At 44.0% G+C, this 27,195-nt stretch overlaps 1 protein-coding gene across 13 annotated transcripts in view; it reads left to right on the top strand.

The window, feature by feature from the left end:
* Positions 1 to 11,045, top strand: part of TNRC6B (trinucleotide repeat containing adaptor 6B) — a 251,648-nt gene extending 240,603 nt beyond the window's left edge. For 12 of the 13 annotated variants that reach the window (XM_006071279.4, XM_044940841.2, XM_044940840.2 and 9 more), the window contains 7 exons: positions 450 to 626; positions 1,940 to 2,086; positions 2,342 to 2,437; positions 5,448 to 5,672; positions 6,324 to 6,394; positions 9,197 to 9,336; positions 10,235 to 11,045. In XM_006071279.4, coding sequence (XP_006071341.2) covers positions 450 to 626; positions 1,940 to 2,086; positions 2,342 to 2,437; positions 5,448 to 5,672; positions 6,324 to 6,394; positions 9,197 to 9,336; positions 10,235 to 10,622 — 1,244 coding nt within the window. In that variant the 3' untranslated portion in view covers positions 10,623 to 11,045. The remainder of the gene's footprint in view (positions 1 to 449; positions 627 to 1,939; positions 2,087 to 2,341; positions 2,438 to 5,447; positions 5,673 to 6,323; positions 6,395 to 9,196; positions 9,337 to 10,234) is intronic. The other variant, XM_044940839.2, reaches the window with a different exon arrangement.
* The last annotated feature ends 16,150 nt before the right edge of the window (positions 11,046 to 27,195 follow it).

Below are 27,195 nucleotides of genomic sequence, written 5' to 3'. Positions count from 1 at the left end.
TAAGCTAGGCCTCGTCAGCACTTAAGGACTTGAGTGGGTTGGTGTCAGTAGAAATGTAGTTAAAAACCCTTTCATGTGCCGCAGATTGTTTAGTGCTTTTCCCATTCCTCATTCTTGAGTCATTAGTGTAAAGATGGTGGGGATGATGGTATGATTCATAGTTTATGGAAGTTTCTCAAGTTAATTTCATAAGACCATGAAGTTTTAAACTGAAAGGGGCATTCAGAAATGAGAACAGTGCTGTGTGCAGAAGTACAGACTGAGAAGCTTGAAAGGTGAGATGAATTGTCACGGTCATCCTACTTCCTAATTATGCACTGCCTCTCAAGTGTGAACACCTCATTTCAGAACCAGATCCTGGAGACTGAGTTCCTCTGAATGAAAGCTCAGCAAGTTCTGTTCATAGGAGTCCTTTCTGCTGTGAACTCATCAGCTCTCTTTTTTCTCAGGCGCTATCGTGGCCCCTGGTAAGACCCGAGGAGGGTCACCATACAACCAGTTTGACATCATCCCAGGTGACACACTGGGTGGCCATACGGGTCCTGCTGGTGATAGCTGGTTACCTGCCAAATCTCCACCAACAAATAAAATCGGAAGTAAATCTAGCAATGCCAGTTGGCCTCCAGGTATTACCGTCCAGAAGATGGTGGTTTTGTTTCTGTGCTATCATTTGTTTTGTAATCGTTAATTTCATGTTCTGAACAGATTGCCTTTTGCCACCCACTTTGATTTTTTTCATCTAGTTAATTTTTTCTGCTTTTCTGTGGAAAGATAGCAGATTTTCATGGGGTGGGGGGAGGTGGTCTCTTCGCTCTGTAGGGTTCAGTCAGGAAGTCAAGGTGGATGCCGATCACCTGCAAAACAAGTTAGTGAGTGGTAAATACAGCATGGGCACAGATGGGTCAAAGGAAGTTAGCGGAGTACAGTCTGAGGATGAAAGAAGGTGACTTTGGAGCCAGGACTTGGCATTCATCTGTGCAAAGGATGCCTTGTAACCTGGCTTCTTCTGAAATGTCCAGTGAATTGATTCGTTTTTCATTCACTAAGTATTTATTACCAGGTTCTAGGGATGTAGTAGACTAGTAGAGCAGTGAGAGTATTTGCTGTTTTTCCTCTTATATTCTGATACATGTAATCTATTTTCATTGTAGAAAAGTCTAAAATTTTTACTAAAGCAAAAATAAAAATGAGTTTTAGTCTGTGTCCTAAACCTTTTTCTATATAGTATATTTGTGCTACGAATACATATAGTCTCTATTAATGCATATTATTCATATATACTACATACCATTCTTCCTTCTCATGATTTGGAACATAAAAGTTTATTAATTCTGTCATATGATTTAAATATGATATAAAGGTATATATGATATATAAAATATGATATAAAGCTTTAAATATGATATAAAGAAATTGTGAACACATATATTCTAGGCCTTCTGATGATAAGCCAAACGATTCCTGTCGGTTTTCCCTGGTCCTTCCAGGAGCAGTGATCATCTGTGTTTTCTTTTGTGCATCTGAGCCAATTTCCCAGTGAGATAAAGCAGAAGTATCTCCTGTCCAGCTCAGATATTCTCCCAGTTTTCACCTTGATGTCCCCCCAGTTGTCCTGAGCACCACACTACTCAGTCCTGCCTCCCTGCCCTCGGGCCTGCATTGGCCTGGGAGCCAGAAGGGCAGGAGCAGGGTCTGCCACTGTCTCTGGCATCGAGTTAACGGGCACAGAGAGGAAGTGGGTGAACATGTGGTGACAGCACGGCAGAGCTGCCGGCAAAGCATGTGTTCAGGCTGACTTTTTTTTTTATAATGAAAATCTGAGCTAAAATACCTTCAGAATTTAGACTTTTCATAGACCGATGTCTTGTATCAAAAAATTACTTGACCATATTTTGAACAATTTCCTACCTCAATCTAATATTTGTTCTCCTTGTCTCAGAATTCCAACCAGGAGTGCCATGGAAAGGTATCCAAAACATTGACCCTGAATCTGACCCCTATGTCACCCCAGGAAGTGTGCTGGGGGGTACAGCCACATCTCCCATTGTAGATACTGACCACCAACTTCTGCGGGATAACACCACAGGTAAATAAGTGAAACCCCTCATGTTTATCCAGCACCCAGTATTTTCCTGTTTGGCAGTCTCTGGCTTCCTTTGCATTCTCTGGTGTCTAGTAATTACACCAGGAAATGCAGGACTAGGTAGCTTTGTTTTTCATGCTTATTTTTTAGATTGTCCTTCCTTTTATCAAAGGTCAAATAAAATACTTCAAGATTTGACTAGTTCCACTGATACTTATCTGCAGTTTTTTCATCTCGTTCTTCATTTGTCATCTAAAGGGTCTAATTCTTCCCTCAACACCTCGCTGCCTTCACCTGGTGCCTGGCCCTACAGTGCCTCTGACAACTCCTTTACCAACGTTCATAGCACTTCAGGTAGGTGTGTGACCTGTTTCTTCCCCTCTGGCTAGCACTTTCCTATCAGGTTGCGTTGTACAAAGGAAATTGGTGTTTATTTCTTAAGGAATAAATTATAGCAGCTGAACAACACAGGTCAGCATAGATGGAGAGACACCTCTCATATAGGCCGCGTCCCTGGGGAACTTGAAGGCTCACAGAGGCAGGATGAGACAAATACCATTTAGGACCAAGGCAGATGGTGACATCATTGCAAGGAGCTGTGGGTGTTGTGAGGACAGAGGTTATATCCTGATGACACAAGTGCTTTTCTTTTAACCGGTCTGCCAAGAAAATCAGGGGCCATGGGAAGAACCAGTTAAGTTCAGCTTGTTATTTCTAAGGCAGCCAATTAGAGCTTGCTTTTCTCTAAAAATTCTTCCACTTACAGACAAAGGCTAAGGGCAGATGGCCAAGGGGGAAAAAAGAGGACCTTGGTTAATTCTACAACATTTGCTGAGTTCCTTGTGTGTGTGTTTGTGTGTGTGTTTTGTTTTGTTTTTAAAGACAGTTGGGAATGGAAAACTTAATGGATATAAAAAAGCCTTTGAAGTCACTTACTTAGCACAACACCTTACAGATTGGTAAACCAGTCATTAGTAATTGGCGCATTGGTCTTGCAAAAGTTGGACCTTAAGCCATTGAAGTCATTAAGGCTTCTGCTCTTTGTCCAAGTAAATGCAAGTAAAACAAATTGGCTACCTACCAAGACACTGCAGGTTAATGACCTTATAGATTGCCTTCTTTTTGTTTCCACTTCTGCGTCGTGCCGACGGTACAGTAGCCTCATGTATCGAATGCTCCTGCAGACCATGCAGCATGCTAAGCCTTGAGCATAAATTCTTATCTTACCTTCACCAAAATCTGTGGGGAAGTTCCTGCTATTATCCCATTTTGTAGATGAAGAAACTGAGACTCAAAGAGCTGATAGAGTTTGTTGCAGGTCTGAGTGAGTGTGTAAAGGAGCCAGCTCCATGTTCCATGTTTCTGCACACCACCCTCCATCATTCTTTCATAGGACTTCGACCAGAGTGGTACATTTGTCACAGTTGATGAACCTACAGTGACACCTCATTCACCCAGAGTTCATAGTTTTGTTTTTGCATTTTTCTTTTTGACTGTACCATGTGGCTTGAGGGATCTTAGTTCCCTCAAGTGAAAGCTCAGTGTCTTAACCACTGGACTGCCAGGGAAGCCCCCTGTGTCCGATTTTTAAGAGGTACCAATGTAGGACTGAAGGCCTAGGACTTCTGCCTTTACATGTAAAAATTCGTTTTCACCTCTTATTCCTGTAACTGCCCACACCCCTTTTTTACAAGCAGATGATCCCCTGAGAGGTGACCCCACGCATCACCTGGACTTGTTTAAAACTGAACATATACCTCCTCCCCACCCCCAAATTGTCTTTCTTTCATAACTAAACTCGCACTGCTTAGTGGTGCTGTCGTGCATCCCTTAGTTGCAGCATCTCTTCGCTTTAGCCTCTTCCTTACTCTTTCCTGTCTCCCCTGCTCGCAGGATTCAGGCACTGATAACGCCTCCCAAGTGCTTTCTTCTCTCTCACATCCATTTCAGCTCTTCCATTCTTTGTGCTGTCACACAGGTTCTGACCCTCGTTTGAATACTACCTACTAAATCTGCTGCAAAACTGATGGTATCTAAAACTTGGGTCAGCCCCTGGTTGTCCTGTATGGCCTCCTGTACCTCTCTGCCCCAGGAATTGTTCGGCCACAATTGCAGGGAAATGTATTTGGTCCAGAGAGAGTTCAAGTTGAACCTTGGTTTGTATTTTCCTGTTTCGCTGAGCCCATCCATTTATATCAATCCTTCAAGACTTATCTTGGCACAGTCTTTGCTGAGAGCCCAGCATTGTCTTTCTCCTCCACGTATTGAGCAAATATGTTCCCTGGGGTTACAACTCTGTGTTCATCTGTTCCATCTTCCCATCTGAACTTGAAGTTCTTGAGAATAACTGTTTATATTACCCATAGCACTGATTTAGGGCCTTAAAGTAAACTAAGCGCTTAGTGAATATTTGTTGATTGTAATTTTAAAATCCATTTGAATGTTGCTGTCTACTATTCTGGATCAAGAAAAGTATAATTTTTAGTGTAGTTTCCATTCAATCAATAAGTATTTATAGGATAAATACTTTAGTTCTTCCAGGGTTCACATTCTTTGATATCTGTAAGACTGATGGCTTTAAGGGTGATTTCCTTGAATTTATCTTCCTTTGCAGATTGTATTTAGTTAAGAAGCGGTAGAGAGTTCGGAGAAGGCAATGGCAACCCACTCCAGTACTCTTGCCTGGAAAATCCCGTGGGCGGAGGAGCCTGGTAGGCTGCAGTCCATGGAGTCATGAAGAGTCAGACACGACTGAGCGACTTCACTTTCACTTTGCACTTTTCATGCATTGGAGAAGGAAATGGCAACCCACTCCAGTGTTCTTTCCTGGAGAATCCCAGGGACAGGGGAGCCTGGTGGGCTGCCGTCTATGGGGTCGCAGAGTCGGACATGACTGAAGCGACTTAGCAGCAGCAGCAGTTAGTTACCTTATTAACTCTTTGGGCTTCCCTGGTGGCTGAGACAGTAAAGAGTCTGCCTGCAATGCAGGAGACCCAGGTTCGATCCCTGGGTCGGGAAGATCCCCCTGGAGGAGGAGGAAATGGCAACCCACTCCAGTATGTTTGCCAGGAAAATCCCATGGACAGAGGAGCCTAGCAATCCATGGGGTCGCAAAGAGTCGGACAAGACTAAGTGTCTGAGAGTTAATTCTTTAACTCATGTGTTAATATGTCAATTCAGAGTAATAGTCACTGAGAATTTATGTTATATAAACTCAGAGAACAATGTTATTTTGTTATTCTTCAAACATCTACTTAGACTGTAAAACTGTATTTATCTGTGTGTATATGTAAAATATACACGTGTTTGTTGGCAAAACTGATGTATCTAACCTTATTTCCTCCTTCTTTTTCTCTTCTTACAGCAAAGTTTCCTGATTACAAATCAACATGGTCCCCAGATCCCATAGGACACAACCCCACTCATCTCTCCAACAAGATGTGGAAAAACCATATTTCCTCAAGGAACACTACACCGCTGCCCCGCCCTCCTCCCGGTCTGACCAACCCCAAACCATCATCTCCCTGGAGCAGCACAGCACCCCGCTCAGTCAGGGGGTGGGGGACACAGGACTCACGGCTCGCCTCCGGTGAGGAGCTGCCAGAGGGAGCATCATTGTTCCAACACAAGAGACTCATGCTCACACACAGTTGAAGGCATGACGTCTTCACAGGAGAGGAAATCATGGTTGTTGGGTAGAGGAAAAAGTACCTCTTGAGTAGAAAATTGAAATCAGCCTATAAAGGCACAGGGACCTGAGAACTCCCAAGGTCTTGATGGAGTAAAGATGAGAACCTTGGGAGCCAAATGTTGTCTTGCAAATAAGGCATAAGAGTGTGTAGGATCACAGTCTAGGAGAAGAGAACTGGCTGTTGAGTGACAGGATAAAGCGGGTCAGAGTGAAGCAGAAAGGAGAAGATTTTTTTAAAAAATACATTTACTTATTTGGCTGCATCAGGTCTTAGTGGCGTCATCCAGGATCTTTCCTTGCGGTGTATGGGCTCAGTAGTTGAACATACTTAGTTGCCCCAGGGCATGTGGTATCTTAGTTCCCATACCGGGGATCAAACCCTGCGTGGTAGCGTGGATTCTTCACCACTGAACCGCCAGGGGAGTTCCAGAAGATGATTTATAAAAGGAGGGAAGAAACATGTGTGGGCTCTGTGAAAATGTTTCTCACATGTGGCCGCCTTAATTTTTTTGTTCGTTCTTCCTGATCCTTCTTTCTGGTTGCTTCCAGCCTCTACCTGGAGTGATGGTGGTTCAGTTCGTCCTAGTTACTGGCTGGTTCTTCACAATCTCACTCCACAGGTAATCATGCTTTCTTGGGATTTTCTGGCTGGGACTTGATTGTATTAAGAGAGAGACACTCAGAGATGTGGGGGTTTAGCAGATGGGAGAGTTCATTTACTTCCTGGTGAGTCTCCCCAACCAATGCCCAAAGCCTACTTCTGAGCCGGGGCAGGGAGGAGACGGTGTTGGCCACTCGGCTTCACGCCTGCCTCCATGGTGATGTTAACACATCTAGTCTATAAATAGTGAGTGTAAGATGGTATTATCTGATGAGTTCTGTTTAGCAGAGATAACTTGCTTTGTGTATCTGCCTTGTCAGAATCTGGAACCAAGCAAAAAAAGTTACCTGTTTTTGTGTTGCTCATTCAACAGGACTTCAGGCTCCCTGTCAACCATTTCTGTGCTTCATTCATACACGACTAACCATAAAGCTCTGCAGAGAAGGAGTGTGTGGATTTCGTGACTGAAATGCCACACGTGTGCTCTTGCTTTTCCATCCATTGTCCTCTTCTGTGTAGATGGCATTACTGATTCTCTCTCACCAGGATGTGCTCTCTGGGTTGTTGTTACAGTGGTGGGGTTTCATTTGCACCAGATCACCCTCTCTTTCACTTGAGTTGCCTGGTAACTGACACGTTTGTAGCAACAGATGTTGAGTACTCAGTGAAGTGAAATGAACCCATGGAAACTGAGCCCATGGTCTTCATTTGGACTTGACAGCACAACCTTTAACCGCACCTTGTTAAAAAGAAGTCAATTAGACCTCCCTCCCCTTGACACATTGAGTGAATTGTCTGACATTTAATTCATAAATGGATTCATTCACACCTTACTAAGCTAGCATTTTCCAGACTGTTCCCATAGGATAATAATAGGTCTCTGGCCTAATATGTTTGAAATATATACTTGATTAGACAAAATTAAGCAGACACCTTTACTGTAAGACTTCTTAGGCCCTTGAATATGCTAACGTGCGTTGTGACCCTCGTGGGGAAACGCAGGTTCTCCTCTGTGTTTGCCCAGTGCATCTGTTTGTGGGGAGTAAGGCCAGGGCTCGTATTTTAAGATTCACACTGAGATAGACAGTTTTCTAAATACAGTTAACATGAGAAACTGTCTGGATTAATTTCCATATCTAATCAGCTCAGCTGAAGTTCCTGGGTTATTTATTTAGCTAAGAGTTGACTGAAGTATGAACATTTTATATAACCATCCTCAGAGCTATATATGCCTCATTATTTCTAAGTCGTCACAGTGTGGTGGGTGTGATATGGTTAGGATGAGAGAAGCAGTGTTGAAAGGAGCCTGTATTATCATATGAAAAATAGTAAGTACAGACTACTATGTATAAAAGAAATAAGCTGCAGGGATATATTGTACAACACAGGGAATATAGCCAGTATTTTATAAGTGGAGGGTGATCTATAAAAATTGTGAATCACTATTATACACTTAAAACTAATATAATACTGTAAATCATCTAGACCAATTGATTAATTAAAATAATTAAAATTAAATTTTAATTTAAAAATAAAATTTGAAAAGAAGAATGGTACTTAATATTTGTATATAAATGAATACAGGGTTTGACTGAGTTTGTATTAGAATTGAGTCATTTTAAAAATCAGAAAGACCTAATAGCACATTAATCTCAACCATAGCTTAAAACAAAGTTATAGGGTCACATCTTTGGGGACTAGGATAAATTTACTTGTCATCACCTACAGTTTATTGAGAGAACATCTATCCTGAGAAATCACTTGTGACACATACTGACATGCTGATACAGTCAATTGTCATTTATAAATGCTGAGAGCTTTTCTTCAGTTATTTTCTATTAAGAATTATGGTGAGACTGGCAGTTTTCATCCTGCAGGATTTCCATGGTAAAACCACAGAATGTTTCCACCACTGCTGCCAGGAACACAACTTTTTAAGGCTGTTTTGGTAGTAATTTGTTTCCCTTCCCCCAAAATGAACCAAAAGGTTGGACTGAGCATCTCAAGTAAACCTAGTGAAGATCTGAATACAAATGCATCGACCAGAGTGAATCAACAGTTTTGTTCTCTTAAGTCATAGGTGAGGAAGGGCAGTTGTCCCAAATCGCTGAACATCCTCATGCTGTCTGATAGGGTGAGTGCCTGTAATCCTTGGTCACCTTGGCCACGGGCAGCAGAGAGCACAGAGAAGTAGGCAGAAGTGGAGTCTGTCCTTGGGATGGCCAGAGTAGGAAGGAGAAGGCATCAGAGTTGTCTGAGTGAGGGCATCCATCAGCATTCTATGTCGTCAGATGGTTAGCAGTGCCTTCCTTGTTTGTGTCTTTCTCTTCAGCTTTTTGTGAGATTGGAGGAAGAATACTACATTAATAATGTTGCTCAGAACCTTGCATGTTTTCTTAAATTCTTATTTGGTTAACCATTTTATTTCTGTGTTTTAAGGCTCTACCAAACAACACAGGTTCACTCATTTACCTCTTAAGGAAAATAGACTACAGGTTGAATGAATCGTATGCCTTTTGTTTTGAGCTGTATTTATGCAGACATTTTTTATCTGCAAAATGGGCACAGGAGATCTGAACCCAGTGCTTTGACTGTCTTGAGATTTGCTTTGAAGACCCTGTATTCAGCGCAGTGTATTCAGGGGAGTCCAGTGCAACTCCCCTGTCTCCAGTTCTTCAGTCATCTCTCCAAAACTGATTTAGTACTGAGGCTGTTAGTTACGAACCGGAACCCCTCCTCACTTGCAAATACAAGAAAGGTCCCCTGACTTCCTTTCCCACCCCACTCCAGTTTTTATCTCATGACTGTCATTACTCTTTAGATTGATGGGTCAACCTTGAGAACCATCTGCATGCAGCATGGCCCACTGCTGACATTCCATCTGAACCTAACCCAGGGCACTGCCCTGATCCGATACAGCACCAAACAGGAGGCGGCCAAGGCCCAAACTGCACTGCACATGTGAGTACCCATCCTGCCTTCCCTGAGACAGACAACGCATGAGGAGGCTCACGTGAGTACCCAGGCATGTGCTTGATGAAACAGGGATGCACAGGACGTGCACACAGGCGGTGGCATCACGTGACCAGCTGCCTGCATACTGAGGTGGCTGATCTCATCTGCCTACGTAAGCATGGGTGTCATATGTGTACCCGAGAATCAGAATTCCAAAAGTAACGGATTTGTACATTTTAATACCATAAAACAAAGCCACTATTTAGAAATGAGACACTGTAAGTGCTGTCCCTTTTCATAATAGATTCTCGCTGCTTGCTTTGGCCTCTTCGTGGGTGGTGATGAAATATTGTGGTCTTAGTTCTGCCTACAGTAGGTGGGGCTGGATCAGACTCTGACCATCCTCCTTCCCGCCACCGTCAAGGTGGTGAACAGGGAGGAGCTGACTCCCCGTGGCTGCAAGTGCCACAATAGAAAGGTACACACAGAACAAGCAAGCGATGGGAGGCTTAGACAATGAGCCCACCCTGAGGTGAAGCAGCGCTTCCGATTTCTGGAGCTGGGTCACCTTAATGCTTTGGGCTGTGATCTTTTACCTCCAAGGGAAAAAAGAGGCCCAATATTGGACTTGACAAGCAGATTCTGTATCCCAAGGGATATTGCTACATCGTGTCGTCCAGTAGTCTTTGGGTATCTTGAGATCGAGTGATACTTTACTGCTCTAAATCAGTACTTCTCAGTCACCTGGTGGTCTGGTTAAAAGACATGCTCCAATCCTGGGGATGTGGAAGCTGCCGGTGACAGACGCGCTTCTTTGAGTAGCGAGGACTCGGAATACTCCGTCTCCATGCCTGCTTCAAGACCTTCCTCAGATGCATAGCTTTCTCCCTCCCCTTTTTTCCAGGTGTGTGTTGGGAAACACTACCATCCTGGCTGAGTTTGCCACTGATGACGAAGTCAGCCGCTTTCTGGCACAAGCTCAGCCCCCTACACCTGCGGCAACCCCGAGTGCGCCCGCCGCGGGCTGGCAGTCCCTGGAGACCGGCCAGACCCAGTCAGATCCCGTCGGACCTGCTCTGAATCTTTTCGGTGGGTCCACAGGGCTCGGGCAGTGGAGCAGCGGTGCTGGTGGCGGCAGTGGGGCCGACCTTGCCGGCGCTTCATTGTGGGGCCCCCCCAACTACTCTTCTAGCTTGTGGGGAGTCCCGACCGTGGAAGACCCTCATAGGATGGGCAGCCCTGCTCCTTTACTACCTGGTGACCTTCTGGGAGGAGGGTCGGATTCAATCTGAACTTAGAACTTTCAACTCTGACCTCGTGACCTTTTTTGGAACAGCAGCAGCACTAACTTGACCTTTTCGTTTTTTTTTTCAACTTGCAATAAATACATTTTTAAAAGGAAAAAAGAAAACGGAGAGAGGAAAAAAAAAAAGGTGGGTCATTGACAGACTGTCTGAGCACATAGTTGCCTCCCTTCTAACTTCAGTTTTTTCGTTTGGAATATGAATCCAAAAAGAGAACATATCACTCTTGAAATACTTGAATCATGAACGCCAACCTAGAAAGACAATGTGAAGCAAGTACACATACCATTTAAATTTAAACACAAAAAAAAATTAAAAAAATTAGTTTCTAGTTTTTCACTTTTTTCATGTTATATGGAAGTTGTTGCTAAGAAACATATATACTGAAAAAAAAATAGCTTTTTAACTTTGTTTGCACTGGGTGTGTTTCCGTCCTTAGGTCTACCATGTTTGGGAGGGAGGGGAATTCAAAAGCATTGTTGGGGTGGGGGAGGGAAGACTTGACGGAGCCTCACTTTAAAAACAAAAACATAAAAAACCTTAAAAAAAAAAAAAAAAGGAAAAAATTTGTGATTGGCTGGTTGATAAATACCAGTGTGTTCTGGCACATGTAACTGCCCAGGCATGCTCGTTCTGGTATGTGTGTGCACGTGTGTTCATGTGCATTCGCGTGCATCCTTCTCTCTGTCTCTGTGTGTGTGTTGTGTGCCTGTGTCCTCCTCTTCCTCCCCACCCCCGATTTCTCAGAAAGCTGCATTGCTGACAGTCCGCAGGCTGGCTGGCCGGCCATCTGCTTTTTATTTTTATTTTATTTTGTTTTTTAACTATGAGAACACAGGAGCACGAGCACCTCGGGGATCCGCTGCTGCTGAAGCCACCCCGTTGGGCTGTATTGAGATGAACAGAGTGCTTTTTTAATGAAGAAAGCAGGGAGTTCCTTTACATCTGCGAAGTAACCCGAGTGAGTTTTCTGTAGCTTTTCTTTTGACCTAGCAGTAGAGTGGAGCACTGCCAAGTCCCCAAAGCCAGGAGAACAGGAGGTACCTCTTGGAGCAACTGTGTGTTTATTTCTGTTTTGGGGAGTAAGTGGCCATTGGGCACATCTGAATATCCATTCAATTTCATGCTGGCCTTTTTGTTAGTCTGAATGGGAACAGAGGATAAGACAGTTTTTAGTGCAGTGATGTCTCAAATGCAAAAAAAAAAAATTTATTTCCCCTTTCTTGTGTAATCAGGAATGAGAAGTGGGTCGGAAAGTCAGGTAATGCTGAATTTAAAATTTCTCTTGGTTCTCTATTATTTTATGAAAACAAACAAACAAAAGGTTGTGAGCAGCCTCCTGCAAGCATCTGCAGCTCCTCCTCTCTGCTCCCTTCTTGCTGAGCGTTACCTGTGCCAGGCCGCGGCGTGTTACAGCACCGGGCCATCACTGACAGAAACGTTTACTTAACGAATGTTCTTAAACCAGTGTGTACTTCAAGCGTTTCCTTTTGTTTCTCTGTGTTGTGTATTTCCTGTGTATGTGGTTTTGCTTAGGCAGGTATAACTTAGCAAAGACTTTTTAAGTATTGCACCTTTTTTTGGTTTTGACCTCTTTTTTTTTTTTTTCCCCTTGTAATGTTGCTTTTTTTATTTCGGTATTTAAAGACTTTTTTTTTTTAAGCATCAATGTAGTAGTACTCTGGGCTGAATAGGGGGCAACTTTTAATCCACAGTTATCACCAACATGTATGTACTTAAGTTGGAATCAAAATGTATCAAACTGCTTTTTGTGAAGAGTTACAGCAGACCTGAAGGGGTACCCCTTTATACAAAGCAGATGGCTGGCGGGGCGGGGGGAGGGGGACGTGTGCCGGTGACGTGCTAGCACTTGTGTGGACACCCCAGTCTGCATTATACTGTTTAACATAAAGTGCCGACATTCTGTACCAGCAAATACCTGCCCATTCCAACCCTTGGTGGGAGCAGACCTCTACTGTCCTCCATAACTTGCTGCTAGTGAGGACAAGGGAGTTTTTCTTTCTTTAGCATCTTTAGTGAAGGATACAACAATGCCTAATAATGTATTTGACTTATAGCTTGGGTCTGTGGGTGGGTGGGTGGGTGGGTGTGTATAGGAAAAGGCAAAAGCTAATTATTTGCATTTAAATGATTTTGTGAGACAAAGAATGGGAATTCCGTAGTCCTCTTGGCTTACTCTGTTGATAAACCTAGCCTCAAAAGAGATTGACACACGTAACTCAAGTGAGCGTTGGCTCACTCAAGTCTTTCTGAGCCCTTCGTGGGTGGGTGGTCAGACTCGAGTTCCCAGCGTTGGTTTGGTCCCATTGGATGCCTTGTAGAAAACTAACTGTGCCCTCCGGTTCCATCGCCACCACGCCCCTTCCACTCTGCCCACGCACAAAACGTCTCCTTCCAGCCCCCGCCGACCGCTGTCTTCGTGGGGGAGGGCAAAACCCTGCCATGCATGGTGACCTCCAGCTGAAGAGCAGCTGTGTTCAGATATCCACAGAAGGCTAACTCTGAATGTCCCTGGGCCGGCTGTGTGTCTGGAGGCTCACACGAGCTTGTGGTGACTGTCCACTGCCGCTCTTGGTCCCCTGCCGTGTCCTGCCCCACCCTCCTCTCTTCCTGCCTGTTGGTTCCTTGACCTGCACTATGGGTTAGTTGAGTTCCTTACGATACTACGGTGAAAGCCGGGTGCTAGAGCCCCTCTTGTTTACAAGACATAATGAGGGATTTGAAATATGTAAAAAAAAAAAATAAACATGAGAAGCTAAAATGTTCTTCCATCATAAGCTTAAAGGGAAAAAAACTAAAAACTTAAAAAAAGACCAAAAAGTGCGTATATATATACATATAAATATATATTTTAGATGAAGACTAACTCTGGGAGCATTTAACAGTGTTTTTTGTTTTTGTTTTTAACATTTATTTTCCTGCTTTAAAATTTGCAAGCATTCTCAGGAATTCTAGGGTAGGAAGCCAGTTTTTGGAAGATGGTTTATTTAACCGTATCTTATCCTAGATAGACGGCCGTTTCTTTCCTGTTAATAAACTTTTACAAGTTCCTGAAACTTCAGAAAGTTTAAACAATTTTTACTTTAAAAAATGTAAAAAGTAAAGATTCCAAAAGTTATTGTCATACTGGGGATCATACATTTTAAAACACATAGAAATATTTTTTAAAAATTATCAATTTAGCAGCAACAAGTAAATTGACTATCTTAAAAAATATGGGAGAAGGATTAAACTTTATAAGAGCTCTATCATGGATTCATTTCAAATTATGTATAATTTAATGGGAGAGTGTTTGGTGTATATAAATGGGACTGCCATCACTTTATTTCTTTCCATTTAAGACTGAGCTAAAATCTCCCCGAGGAATTTTTATTTTTATTCAAAGGAACCTTTCTCCCTGTCTCCCCAACCCCAGCAACAAAAGAAAGGAAGAAAGAAACAACAGCTTAAAAAAAAAATAGTAGCTCTAATCTGTAAAATATTACGGTTGGATTGCTGAGAATCTATGTAAAGAGTTAGGAAATATAGGTTAATAATTTTTGGAACAAATTTTAAATGTAGGCATTACTAGAAGAAAAATATCTATGGACTGTTCTATTAATGAAGAATGTGTGTCTTACCTCCGTTTGCTAAGGGAGGAGGAGAAAATAGTAGAAGAATCTAATAAGGAACAAGTGATTTTACTTTTTTTAGCTCCCAGCTACTGTTATGCTCATTTTAATTGCTGTTTTGAAGATCTGCTGCTTAATTATCCCCATCCCTCAGCCGGAGATGTGGAGTATTTCCTGTCAGTTTTTGGTGATGTTGAATTCTCCTTTTGTATTCCCTCCTGGGGCCAGGGGTTAGAATTCCCAAGCATGACCACAGCTGCTTTTAAACATCTAAGCTTCCCGGTGGGGAAAGAAACTCCAGCTCAACAGGTAAAGGGAGTGGGTGGGGTTGCTGCCTGCAATTTCTCTAAAACCGCTTTAGTGCCTTCGTACATACACTCAGACATCCTGAGCAGGGGGAACGCGTGTGTATGTGCATGTGGTCTCGTCCCTCCAGACGGTGAGATGCCCACCCGTTACAGAAATCGGAGTGGTTCTGGACAGGCCCCAGAGGCAGTGGGCTAAATGCAAAGTCATTAAACAGAAATCAAGGAAATGAAAAGTACGCTCTTATGTCTCGATTATGTGGGATGCCAAGGGCCTTCCTGGCGCTGTGCGTCAGCTTCTCGAGTGACAGCTGCGGTGACTTGGAACGGCTCTTTGTGTCAGGCCAGTAGGAAGGGGTTCCTATTTTTCTGCTCTTGTCCTGTGTCTCTTCCCTTTCCCGTCAAGCCCCCTTTTCCTTATCGCGTTGCTGGAAGCTTTGCTTTACTGGTTGGCAGTGACCTAAGAACAGGATATAGTGAGGATACAATGGAAGAGAAAAACTTTTCTTTTCCACCATATTCCTTGGCAAGATCCATCTCTGCTGGGAGGTCAGATGGCTTCAGGACACTTAGATACGCGACGGAAGCATCTTTTCTTCCACCACGTTCTGGCATGGGTTCGGGGGCTTGCTGGTCACCTCGCATTACACAGATTTACTTTATGAACATTTTGATCATGTACATTTGAACTTTCCAGTTTTTACCAGGTTCCTGTCATTTTTTAAGACACTTGATTACCAGTGGCCAGAGGTGTCCAGCTCTCAAATATCATGAACTTGGTTTCTGTTGACCACATGAGTGGCCAAAAGGAAGGAAGCACTAGAAGGGGAAGGGAAGTCTTCCATTAGACTGGGGACCTCCCCAGGCAATTGAGATCCAGTGCCATGACCTAATTTTAGGTGTTTAAGAAAAAAAAAAGTACAGATCTCCGAGACACTGTGATGAAATGGATGGTCCATGTGGCATCTCAGATTCTCCAGTCCCCAGCCCTCGATCTCTCTCATTTACAGCATTCATGGATGTTAACTTAGCAGCGCTGCAAGTTAAAGTTCCAAAGCACAGTCTTCCATCAGTGTCCCCCAGTCAGTCAACATTACGCCTCAGTTGCCATTCAGTCTGTTTTAGCATCTTGATTTGTGATTACTATGACTCCTTTTCTAAGAACTTACCCACCTCTTCTGATGTGAATGTAGCATAAGTTAGCAATGGGTTCTTCCAAGTTCCTATGGGTTGAATGTGGTGTGTAAGGATATGCAGAAAGAAAAAAAAGAGAAATCTCTTTAAGAATTTGAAAGAGAGCTGTTGTTAATATAGCTAGCAGAAGCTAAAATTCCACAGGCTATTAACTAATTACAAGTATTCACTTTCACCACTTTTGTGGGGGGAGGGGGCAGTTTTTGTAAGGTTAACAGCCAGATTCCATATTGACCTCTGATGCTGTGTACTTTTTCATTCTATTTTTTCCTCTCTTCTGCCATCTTGACTCTTAAACAGAATGAAGATGTCGTGTGTGCTGAGCAGAACATTTAGGCCTAGCCTTTTCTCTGCCATGTAAACAGGATGTTTTCAGCAGATTTGGCTATAATAGTCATCTCTCAGATTCGGGAACAATACAATTGAGTCTTTATGCAGAAAAGGTCCCCTTCGCCCCCATCCTCAGAGTTCAAATGCAACATGCAGCACTCTAGGTCATTGTTCTGAGTTTGGGTTTTTTCCTCTGCTTTTACTTATCTATTACATCTTTAGGAATAGAGATCCATTTTTAGCTGGTATTAAAAAAAAAACCTTTCTTCCAGTGTTTTGCCATACTTCATGTATATGCATTAACTACACTTCTTCATGTTACTACAAAGAGAAATCTTGGTTCCCCCCCTCCCCAAGTGTACAAATAAGGTTATGTGCGATAGTGCAGATGTAAATAGCCTCGCCCATGTGTATAAATGAACTGTCAATCTCTAGACCTCAGCAGTTAATCAGAAAACGGGCTGCCCTCCCCCTGGGCTGCAGACTGTGCCACAGCCTCTCTGCTTTCTTATCCCCAAGTACAGGGTATCCACACAGTCTAGAAACAGGCAAGTATATAAGCTGTCATCAAGGTCATCATCAGTCTGTTACAAAACATAGAATATTACCTCTATTTCCAGAGTTAGTGCACACCCTGTGATAAGGCCTGTAGGTTTATGGCCAGTGCCAAAGGTGTGTGTATTTTCAGAGATGGTCCCCGTTTGTTAATGATGGCATTGTTTTCTTGACCTGAAATTTGACAAAGGAGGTACTGGCAACACATTCTTTATTTGGAATAATTATCGACTTCAAGAATCTCTGAACATAGTAATAACATAATTAAAGTAGAACAATGACCCTGCCCACTCCAGCAGAAGAAGAGGCCTTGGACACCCACAGGATGGTAAAGGGAACACCGGTCAGGAAACAGCCCTACTCCCCACCAACTGGGTCTCCATGCCATTCTCATATATACGGTCACTTGGTCTAGATCTGGAGTAATTCCCAAGTATTTGATCCTTGGAGTGGTTTTTAAACTGGCAATCTCTTGTAATAACCTCCAGCCACCACCAAAATAGCAGAAGTGATAGAAATTGCCAGTGTTTGCCTCACAGAGTTTAAATAGTTTCCTCTTCAGCTAGCTGGGCATCTAAATTTGTTTTTAACAACTCTGCACGCCAGGAAAAATGGTACTGCCCTGAGCAAAAAGTCTCTGCAGAATTCAGCTGTTGTTTCTTCTTTGTGACAAATGCTTGACTTGTTCACAGAAGGAGAAAGGTCAGAAAGAGGCAAGTGTTCTGTTTTAAATTGAAAAAGTGTTTCCCTAAAGTACTTTGTGCCTCCGTTTCATTTTCAAACTATAAATCATTGCTTGGAAAGTAAATTCCCAATTGGAATTGATCCCTTTTGAGCCAATATTAACAAGCTGGGATTGTGTCTCCCCCGCCCCCCCAAAAAGTGGAATTCCTTCACTGCTGCTGGTGAGCAGCTAAAGAGTAACTGTGGAGCGGCTTCTAGTGTGATTGTGGAGCCGAGTGCCTGCCTTCCCTTTCAGCCCCTCACTTCCCTGGACCTCTTACTGCATCTGGGGGGCCTTCTCCTTGGGCTCCCTAAAGGCATGCACAGTCCTGGGTGAGCGGCGGCAGCTGGCTCGTGGGAGGTGATGGGAGGCAAGCCGCCACCTCGCTGCAGGACCAGCCTGACAGCTGAGCTTTAAGGAGAGGAAGACAATGTATCTTGAGTGTGTCCACCAAAAATGCAAAAGGGGGGTAGGGTATTTATATAAAACAGCAAAAAAACCTTTGGAACCCTTAAAGAAATCACATACCTTTTAAAGGTAGCAGAGTTTTCACCAAGTGATGCATTCAGCATGGCACGTCTCGCCAGAAATCTTGGGCTGAGTTAAAAGATAATGTGTTTAAAACACCACTTCCTTTTAAAATTTTGCCCAAGGAGTTAATTTCCTAAGTGTAGTATTTCTGAATGTGCCTTTGTGAGTTCAGAGACCGTCTGTTTTAGGAAGAACCTACCCATTGGGATAAAACAGACGGTCCCCTTAGTCCGTAGGAAAGTCAGCATTTCTCTGGGCCGCTGCCATGGCAGCCGTGGGTTTTCAGTTGCCTCAGTGTTGCACACTGCAGTCATGGGGAAGAAGTTCGGGGACTTGGGACAGGGAACGAGGAGGTGATGGTGCACAGATGACAGACACTGGCTTAGTCCAGGAGCGCAGGTTGAACGTCTCTCAGCATTGCCTAGTCTTCTCCGTGTATATGTGCGTGCGTGGCTGTGGCTGTCTTAGTTTTTGTTTTCCTGTAAGCACTGGAGAATTGAAATCTGGTAACACGGATTTGTGACGCATCTGTGCACGTCGAGCAGGCATTTTCTCGCTCCTGCCGTGCACAGAGCAGGCAGCGCGTGGCCACCCTTTGAGTCTGTGTCCTGAGAAGGCAATTCTTTTCCCAAATGGAAGTCACATAATGTTGCTGTTTGTGCGAACAGGGTATATATTACACACAAGGAAAAGGCTTTTGAAAGGATGAGTTGGACATGTTTGAGAAAGAAAAGCGAAAAATCAGAAACCATGTTTTATTTCTTCAGAACCATTGTAGTTCAACATTAGAAATCCGCAGTGTCTCCTCCTTTGTTTCACGTTTGTTTTAAACGATTCCGCCTCTTCTCCCCACTCCCTCCTAAAGAGATATCAAGTGAATGCTAAGGGCCATTTCCATAATTCCTCAGAACTCCCCAAAGGGGAAAGCAATCCCTCGCAAGATTCCTCCAGCTTCATTCAGGAAGACCCGGGGCGATGCTTCTGTGCTAGCTCCGTCCTCTCTCATGGCCTTGAAATGTATTATTATGCAAATGTGAATTTTGATACTGAATTTAAGAAGAGGTTGTTGGATTTTTTTTTTTTCTTTTCAAAAAAAAGAAGGGGGTCCCATATGTGGTCATCATTGCTTCTTTATTTTGTAACGTGAATTGTAACTATGCATTCTGCAAAGGGAGGGTGGGGGAGAGGGCAGAAAGGGGGCGGAAGTAGCTTTGCATCCTTGTTCTACGGTTTCTGTGTCCATGGTGTGCCCCCCGTGCTGGCAGGGAAGGGGAGTGAGAGCGAGAAGCCAAGCAGTAAGGTCCGCACAGTGAGGTATACAGGGCCCTGTGAGCCTCGGCCCGGCACTTCCTGGGGTTGGGGGTTGGGGGGCGCCATTCCTACCAACCAGTGTGGTCCAGGATCTCCATCCTAGCTGTGCAGTGTTAGTTAGCCTGGTGCAGCATGAGGCCTCCGAAGGCCCCCCCACCCTGCCCCACTGCTCTTTTCTCTGGAAAAAAAGTTCTCACCCTTTGCTGAATTCAGAACCCTTGCAAGCTCAGGAAACCATGCCTCACTCGTGCTGACCTTAATCTTTATGTCAATTTCAGAAACCTCCTCCTCCTCGCTCCTTTTTAATTTTTCTTCTTTGATGTTTTTAAGTGAATTTAATTGTAAGGCAACTCTCTGGAGAAGAGGACGGTTGCTTGACAGGCCAACGGGGCTTCTCTTTCCCAACCCCTCCCGCTCCGCCATATTGACATCTCTGCCGCCCTTGCAGTTATTATACTCTGTGTAGCCAGTGAGCAGGGAGGTGTTTGAAAGCCTGCAGCCTCCTTTTGGTCCTGACAGCATCCCTCCGTTGATCTTGCCTGCAGTGAGTCGTGGCCTCTGCATTGCTCTGGTCTAGGCATTTTTGGCAACACACAGTGTCCTAATGAAGCAAGCAACAGTGTTTCCATGCAGCGCTTGTGCTGTCGACATTCACAGTACTGTAGCAAGTAACAGACTTGATCAGTCTCCTCGTGCCCTTGCGAGCCTGCACAGGCACGGTCTTATCAGGGTTCCAATCTATTAGATTGCCTTTAGACAAACACACACACACAACAGAATTCTGACGTTTCAGCTAACACAAAACAATACCTCCAGGTCCACTTCCCCTGCAGCGTAGACCTTTTAACTCCCCTTGTTTTCTGGCCACCAGTGGGTTATCCTTGGAAAAATATGAAAGTGTAAATAGCAGGATAACTTTTGCAATGTTTTCTTTGCTTTGAAAGTAACCCTAAAATATGATATTTTCCACATTTTTTTTTAAGCCATAGGAAGTTTCAGCTCTTTTCCTTTCATGTTTAAGAAGAGCAGAACAGGTCAGGGGAGTGGACTTGCGTTAGTGGGGTGGCGTTCTCTCTATCACCTTCCACACACAATGACGGCAGACCAATGTTTAAACCCTGTTTGAAATGGAGGCCATCTATTTCAGCTCTGGGTCCAGGGTGGGGAGTGTCTGGATTGCTCTCTTCTGGAAGATCTGTTACCTCGAGGGACTCCAGAACGTTTTCTCCCTGAAACCTTGAGCTCTCAACCTTCCTTGGTTCAAACACACACATACACACTTTGAGTAACTGTAGATCATAAAGAGAATCAGTCCCTGGCATTTCAATTTTGTGCTGTAGAATTCATAGCCTTGTCACTGTGATGCTCTGGAAATTAGTTGATTTCTTATTTGGAAGGAAACTCCTCTGAGACATGCGGACAGCCTTTCTGAAAGGCGCTCGCACCCTCAGATTGTTCTCTCTCCACAAGGCTTGAAGCTGACATTAGGTGGAGGGAAACAAGTTTAAACAAGTGCTGCTTTTAAGAATCTGTCAGCTACTGCGCTTCTAGATTTGGCCGCTCACGAGGCAGGATCAGAATAGATCGTTAGAGATAGCTTCTTCACAGCCTCCCTAGCTCCCCCCATCTTAAACATAAACCCTGTATCTGTCAAGAAGCCCGTTATAGGTTGGGCTCCCTGATCTTTGTCTAGTGACGACTTCCTTTGAGGGGAAGAAACTTGATAATAAATGCACACATATTCACCACCCACCTTCTGATTTGGGCGCTGTCAACTTGCGGATTTTATTTCTCTGTGTGATGGCCCCTTTTCTATCTGTTTCCTCTTCTGGTCCCTCCTGAGGTTTTCCTGCCCTTATGTCCCTAGGGGGCGCTCCCGAAGGGCTCTGCTGATCTCTGCACTTCTATCCTGGGACACATCCCCCACCACCCTTTGCACACACACCAGTGACCAAAGTGTGTCCAGTGATCTCACAGAAGACATCAAAAATGGTGCATGCACCGTGAATGTGCTCACAGAGACACGTGCTCAAGATTCTGCACCCTTGGCCTTAACCTCAGTATGACTTTAGGTGCAGGAACATTTTTAACAGGTTTAAAAAAAAAAAAACCTTTCTGGGAGGAAAAAAAAAAGAAACAGCTCAACTGTGCCCACTCCTAAGTCTCCCATCATTTGCTTACAACTTACTCTGTGCCCACCCCACCCCCTCCCTGTTTCAAGTAACTAAAACCAGACAAAGAGAAGCAACCTGAGGAGAGGTTTCTGGACTATTTTAACTTTCTCCATGTGGATGGAGAGATACATGCTGCTTGTGGGTTCCATAATCCTAGGGAGCTATGTTTACATAGTAAAATACATCCTACCAAATCAGGAAACTGAAGAATGGGAATCTCTGCAGTGAGAGGTCACTGATGGTGAACCAGAGAAGGGAGGGCTGGGGTGGGGGCAGAGGAGAGGTGGGAAAGCACCACCTGGTGACTTGGGCGGTGCTGCCCTTCAGTGCCCCCTCCTCCCCCGCTTCTCTCCTTGCCCCCTTTCACAGACGGTGCAGAGAAGGGCATCAGAAAGAGGCTGGATCTTTAAAAGGCAGCTTTCCAACTTTGCACACAAACAGGTAACAGGAAGGTACAGCAAAAACCCTCTCATCTGAAACACTGTCCACAGAAACAAAACCTGTAAACGTGACTAAATGGCTGCACAATTTTGATGCTCTCTGCAAGTTACCAGAAGTGTTTTGTTTTTTTCTTATACTTGAAATAGCTTTTACAATATTATTTTGATGGCTTTCTTTTCTCTCTTCTGGTGGGCGATAGAGAAAGTGGATGATGGGATTTAAGCAAGTTTGAGGGGAGAAAAGGGAGGATATGGCATTGTCTTTTTTTTTTTTTTTTTTTCCTTAAATATAGAGGTTTAATCAGACTCCCATCTGTTGAAATTGCTCCTCATATGACTGGTTTTACATGGACACAGAAACTAGGCACTTTAGAGGTGCACTTGCATGGCAGGCTGGGCCCCCCTTTTCTATATTTTATTTTACTTTTTTAGTATAGTGGTACTTAAAATCACTGGTTCACTTAAAAAACAAACAATAAAATGTTAAACTCTACTAATGTACAAATAAGCTGAAAAGTTGCATTTTATGTGTATTTTTTGCCATAGCAGGTACTGTATTTCTCATGCTGGATTTCAAAAAAAAAGTCAAAAACAAAAAAAACTAAAGGGTGGTCTTTTATTGGATTGTGACAGGTTGAGTAATAAGGAATTAAGTCGTCGTCATTTCATTAAAACTGAGAGATGATGTAATGCATATATAAGAGTTTTCTGAAGGGTTTTTTTTTTTTTTTGGGCTTTTAAACAGCTTATTTTTGTTTTTGTTTAGTTTTTTATTTTATTTTGGAAAGATATGATTGTATTATGTGCAACTCAGTTGCTTACATTATAACTACAAAATATTTTTGGGTTCCTGGAAAAAAAAAAAGAAAAAAGACTAATAAATGTGTTTGGCTGCTAAGCATTTATTGTGGTTTCCTGTTTTCTTGTGCCCATTTAGTTTGCTCATTTGTTGAATATTTATATTTTTTTTCACTCTTCTCCGTCACTCTGGTCCACACACAAAAGCTGACTGACATTCAGCATCTGAACAGGACCTCCACTTGGTCGATCTCGCCTTGTTGTGGCTTGTGTTGCTGGGGTTCTCGGGTTGACAGGCGGTGGTGGGCTCAGGCTCCTTGCCACGTGCTGCGCTGCTGGGTTTAGACAGTCTGAGAGCAGTTCGGGTTCTCCTGCTGCCTTTTTGTCGCCTTGTTTTCGCCCCATGTGCCTTTGGGAGGGAAGACACTTGAAGGGAGCTGAAGGAAAGACAAGGTGTGCTTGGGGCTCTGCCACCGCCTGGGAGGGCAGCCGCGTGCCACCTCTGAACAGGAAGCCACTTTGCCTGCGCATTCGCCCTGCTTGCTGTGCTCACCACTGAGGACGGGAGAGCCTTACGCTAAAGGCCAGCTTGTTCCCATCTGAACAGTCTCTTATTTATTGTTCACTGCTGGAGACTTGTTAGACCTGTGATCACGCAACACCACTAGAATAGCAGAGGGGAAGAATGGAAGGAGATGAATACACTGTCTCATTCCCAGGTAGTGTTGTGTCGGATTGACTTCTCAGAATGCTGAGTGAAACGGATAGTACTATAGCAAAGCCTGTTTCATGAGGAAACAGCAACTCAGCAGAATTCAATCAGGTCAAACTAAGTAGCACTGACTAATAGCTTCTTATTAGCTGGGCACTGCCCTGAGGACACCATGTGACTCCATCATTTAATCAAAACCTGTCTCAGTCACCATACTAGGGAACCAAGGTTGGATTCCAAAATTACCATGCCAAAATGCCTCGGCTTCCAGACACCTGGAATTCTGAAAAGGTGGTCAGTCTTAAGCAAGTCTGCTGTACAAAGGGGTAGGTCATATAGCGCTCAATTCTTACCATAAAATATGTGAACACCTGGAAATGTGAGGGGAGGAGAGGTGAACTAGATGTCAGAAACACCTTGCGGGCCTGCCTATGCCAAGTAAGTATTGTTTTTTGTGGAATTGAGAGGGTCATTGCAAAACCTATGAAGACCTTTATCACTAACGACTTTACTTTAAATTCTGGTTATTTTTAAATGCATAAATTGCTAAGTGTGGGGGGCGGGTTGTAGAATTGAAGATGGCTGTCAAGACTTTAGCCTCTGACTCAGCCCTCCTCACTGCTCTGGGCTCTGCTGTCACCTAAGGTGACTTTAGCATCCCCTTGGGAAATCCATCCTAATGGCCGGGTTTCTGCACTCCCCCAGTCACTCTGGCCACATGCTCCCCTTGTTGTTTACTCCGTGAGTTGTGTCCAACTCTTGATGAACCCATGGACTGTAGCCCCCCCAGGCTTCTCTGTCCTTGGCATTTCCCCGGGCAAGAACACTGGAGTGGGTTGCCATTCCTTTCAAGGGGTCTTTCTGACTCAGGGACTGAACCCAGGTCTCCTGCATTGGCAGGTGGATTCTTTACCACTGAGCCACCTGGGAAGCCCCCCTACTCACCCCCAAGTTGCTCCCCTCCTGAGTCACTAATTTCAGCATCTTTGACCTTGACCTCCTGTCTCCTGAACTGGTCCCTGCTGCTCTTTGGCTTTGTTTGGCCTCATCAGCTATTCCAGGATGCTGGCCTATTTACTTCCTTCAAGTCCATCAGCCCTTTCCTTTTCCCACATCTTTCCTAAACCAGTTTAAATATAATAGCCTATATTTTTAATAATAAGGGTGCTAAAATTCCTACTTTGGAAAAACCCTATTCTATTTTCTGTTTTCTACCAGCAACCAAAAGCAGCATCTCTGGGGGCGGGGGCGGGGGGGAAATCACTGCAGAGCAAACAAGGACTCCTGTCAACCTACTGTAGCCAACCAGCAATGAGACCCTGATACTGCCAGCGTGGAGAAGATCAGAGGTATTGGAAGAATTTCTCACAAATTCCTGCTTCCAAACTAATCAGAGGTGCTCCCGTCAAGTGTTTGTTCCACCAGTGCTTGAGATCCTTTCCCTTCCTCATCCCTACCTTGGCTTTTTCTTTTTTTTTAACCATTTTTTTTTAAACTTGAGAAGGGGACGACAGAGGATGAGATGGCTGGATGGCATCACTGACTCGATGGACATGAGTCTGAGTGAACTCTGGGAGTTGGTGATAGACAGGGAAGCCTGGCGTGCTGCAATTCACGGGGTCGCAAAGAGTCAGACACGACCGAGCGACTGAACTGAACTGATCGCTGATTAACAATGTTGTGACGGTTCCAGATGAACAGCGAAGGGACTTCGCCATACATACACATGGACCCATTCTCCCCTTCCCATCCAAGCTGCCTCCTTGGCTACTTTTAACTCTGTATTCTCCATTCTCTATTCACATGATCAGCTGTCACCCCCATCCCTACCCTAAGCTACTCGATGCTGTTTTCTTCACAAAATTTAAGCACTTTCTAAATGATCTTGGTTAGACTTTATTACGCATCTCCTTCACTGGAATGTAAGCACCAAAAAAAAAAGGGCAGAGTTCTTTGCTGTGTTGTTCTCCAGCTTGAGCATCTAAAACCCCGATGGCTTTAGTTACTATCTATGTGCTAAGGACTGCTAAATTTATATTTCCAACCCTTACCATTGGGGTCCAGACTTGTGTATATATAATTGTTTACTTATCATTTTGAGACACCTGGGTATATTAATGACTTTGCAAACTTGGTAAACCCAAAAGAGAAGTCCAGCCTGCCTGCTTGGCCCTTCTCCCACCCCAGGATAAATGGCACTGCTATCCTTTCAGCGATAAAACCTAGAAACCTAGGCGCATCACTGAGTCCACTCCCTTCCTTACTCCCCATAACTAACCCATCTGTTCCTTTCCTTCATTTCCTCTGCTGATTACTTCCTATGCCCAAGCTAGACCACCTACACCTAGGTCTTACCTAGTCCACTGCATTAGCTCAGCCTGTTTCTCACATGGCATTCACTCCAGGTCCCTGCCCCCAGTCCAGTCTACACATAACAGCTGAGATGATGTTTTTCAACACATGAGTCTAATGAAGTCATTCTCCAGCCTAAAACCTTTTAGTGGTTTTCCATTGCTGAGAAGAAAATCCCAGATACCCTTCTTTCCTACAAGGTTCCCATGTTTGCCTTCCATCTACTCCTCTAAAGGTATCTCCCTCCCTCTTTCCACTCTTATCCTCTCCACTCAAGCCTCCTCAGCCGACCACTGAATCCCAGTGCCTAGTACAATGCTTGGTGCACACTAGGCACCACTGAAATGAATGATCCTCATGAGTAACAGAATTTAAGAAACTAGGTATTTTAAAAGCCTGAAATAAAAACAAAAGGATAGATGTAAAATTCCCGATTGTAGAGATGCTGCTTTAGATACAGTGACAACCAGCTGCAAGTGTCTAGGTGGCCTTTGAAGTTTAAGAACCAAAACTCTGAAGAAACCTGTGGGCTCAGAAGGTAAGACTTGCAGACGTGTGAACAGCTTCCAAGGGGAGGAAAGGTAGGTGAAATCTTGAAATTCCCACCGCTTACTTTTTCAGAAGTGAGAGAAGGCTGGATCGTCAGAGAAAGAGCAGTCAGAAAGAGGAGAATCAGTACAGTTTAGTTTTCAAAACAGAAGGGAGGGGTTGTCTAAAAGGTTAAATATTTCAGTCAGCCACAGGGGATGACAATACAGGAAAATGGAAAACTATTCAACTCGGAAATCATAATGATTTAAAGATGTACATTGGGAAGCTTGTTCCCAGTTCTTACGTGGTCTACCCTGTTCCATGCATGTCCACCCCCACCCCCACCGCCACATCGACTTCATTAGTGATTTTCTATGCAAATAGGCAAACATTATGGCAAAAGGCCTTTTGATTTCTTTATTAGAGAAGAGACTGATTGATCATCAGTCTGAAGGTAGTTGAGAGAATATGAGAGAGCAGAAGCTGCATCAGCACTAAGGAGTCAAGCAGGGAGGACAACAAATGTGTTGAATACAGGAGCCCCAGACACTGAGCCAGGTAGGAAGTCAGCATCTGTGCCACCTGCCTTTGCTCCTCACTGTACACCTGGGGATCATGAGCATATTTTACAGGTAAGAAGACCCAAGTGCCAAAAGATGATCATCCAAGTCACAGAGCTAGTAACTGGGCAGTTCTGGAACGGTGGGTGAAGAGGCAGCCAGTAAGAGAGATTTTCATAAAAGAGCACATGAAGATGATTCTGTAGTGGAAGAGATCTGTGCATTTCACACACATACACAAAAGGCAGAACTGGCGAGATTCAAGATAAAATAACAAAGAGCAAGTTCTTTCCTGAATGAAGACAGAGGCGGGAAACAGAAACTCTTATAGGAGGAGGCAACAGCAGAGTGAGGCTGGACAACTGAGGAGACTGAGGTTGGCAGGAGGCACCATGGAGGGCAGTAAACAGCA

Source organism: Bubalus bubalis, chromosome 4 (genome assembly GCF_019923935.1).
Source record: "Bubalus bubalis isolate 160015118507 breed Murrah chromosome 4, NDDB_SH_1, whole genome shotgun sequence".
NCBI classification, from domain to species: domain Eukaryota; kingdom Metazoa; phylum Chordata; class Mammalia; order Artiodactyla; family Bovidae; genus Bubalus; species Bubalus bubalis.
Note: the sequence above shows the minus strand (reverse complement) of the source record. Positions and strands in the feature narration are given on the sequence as shown.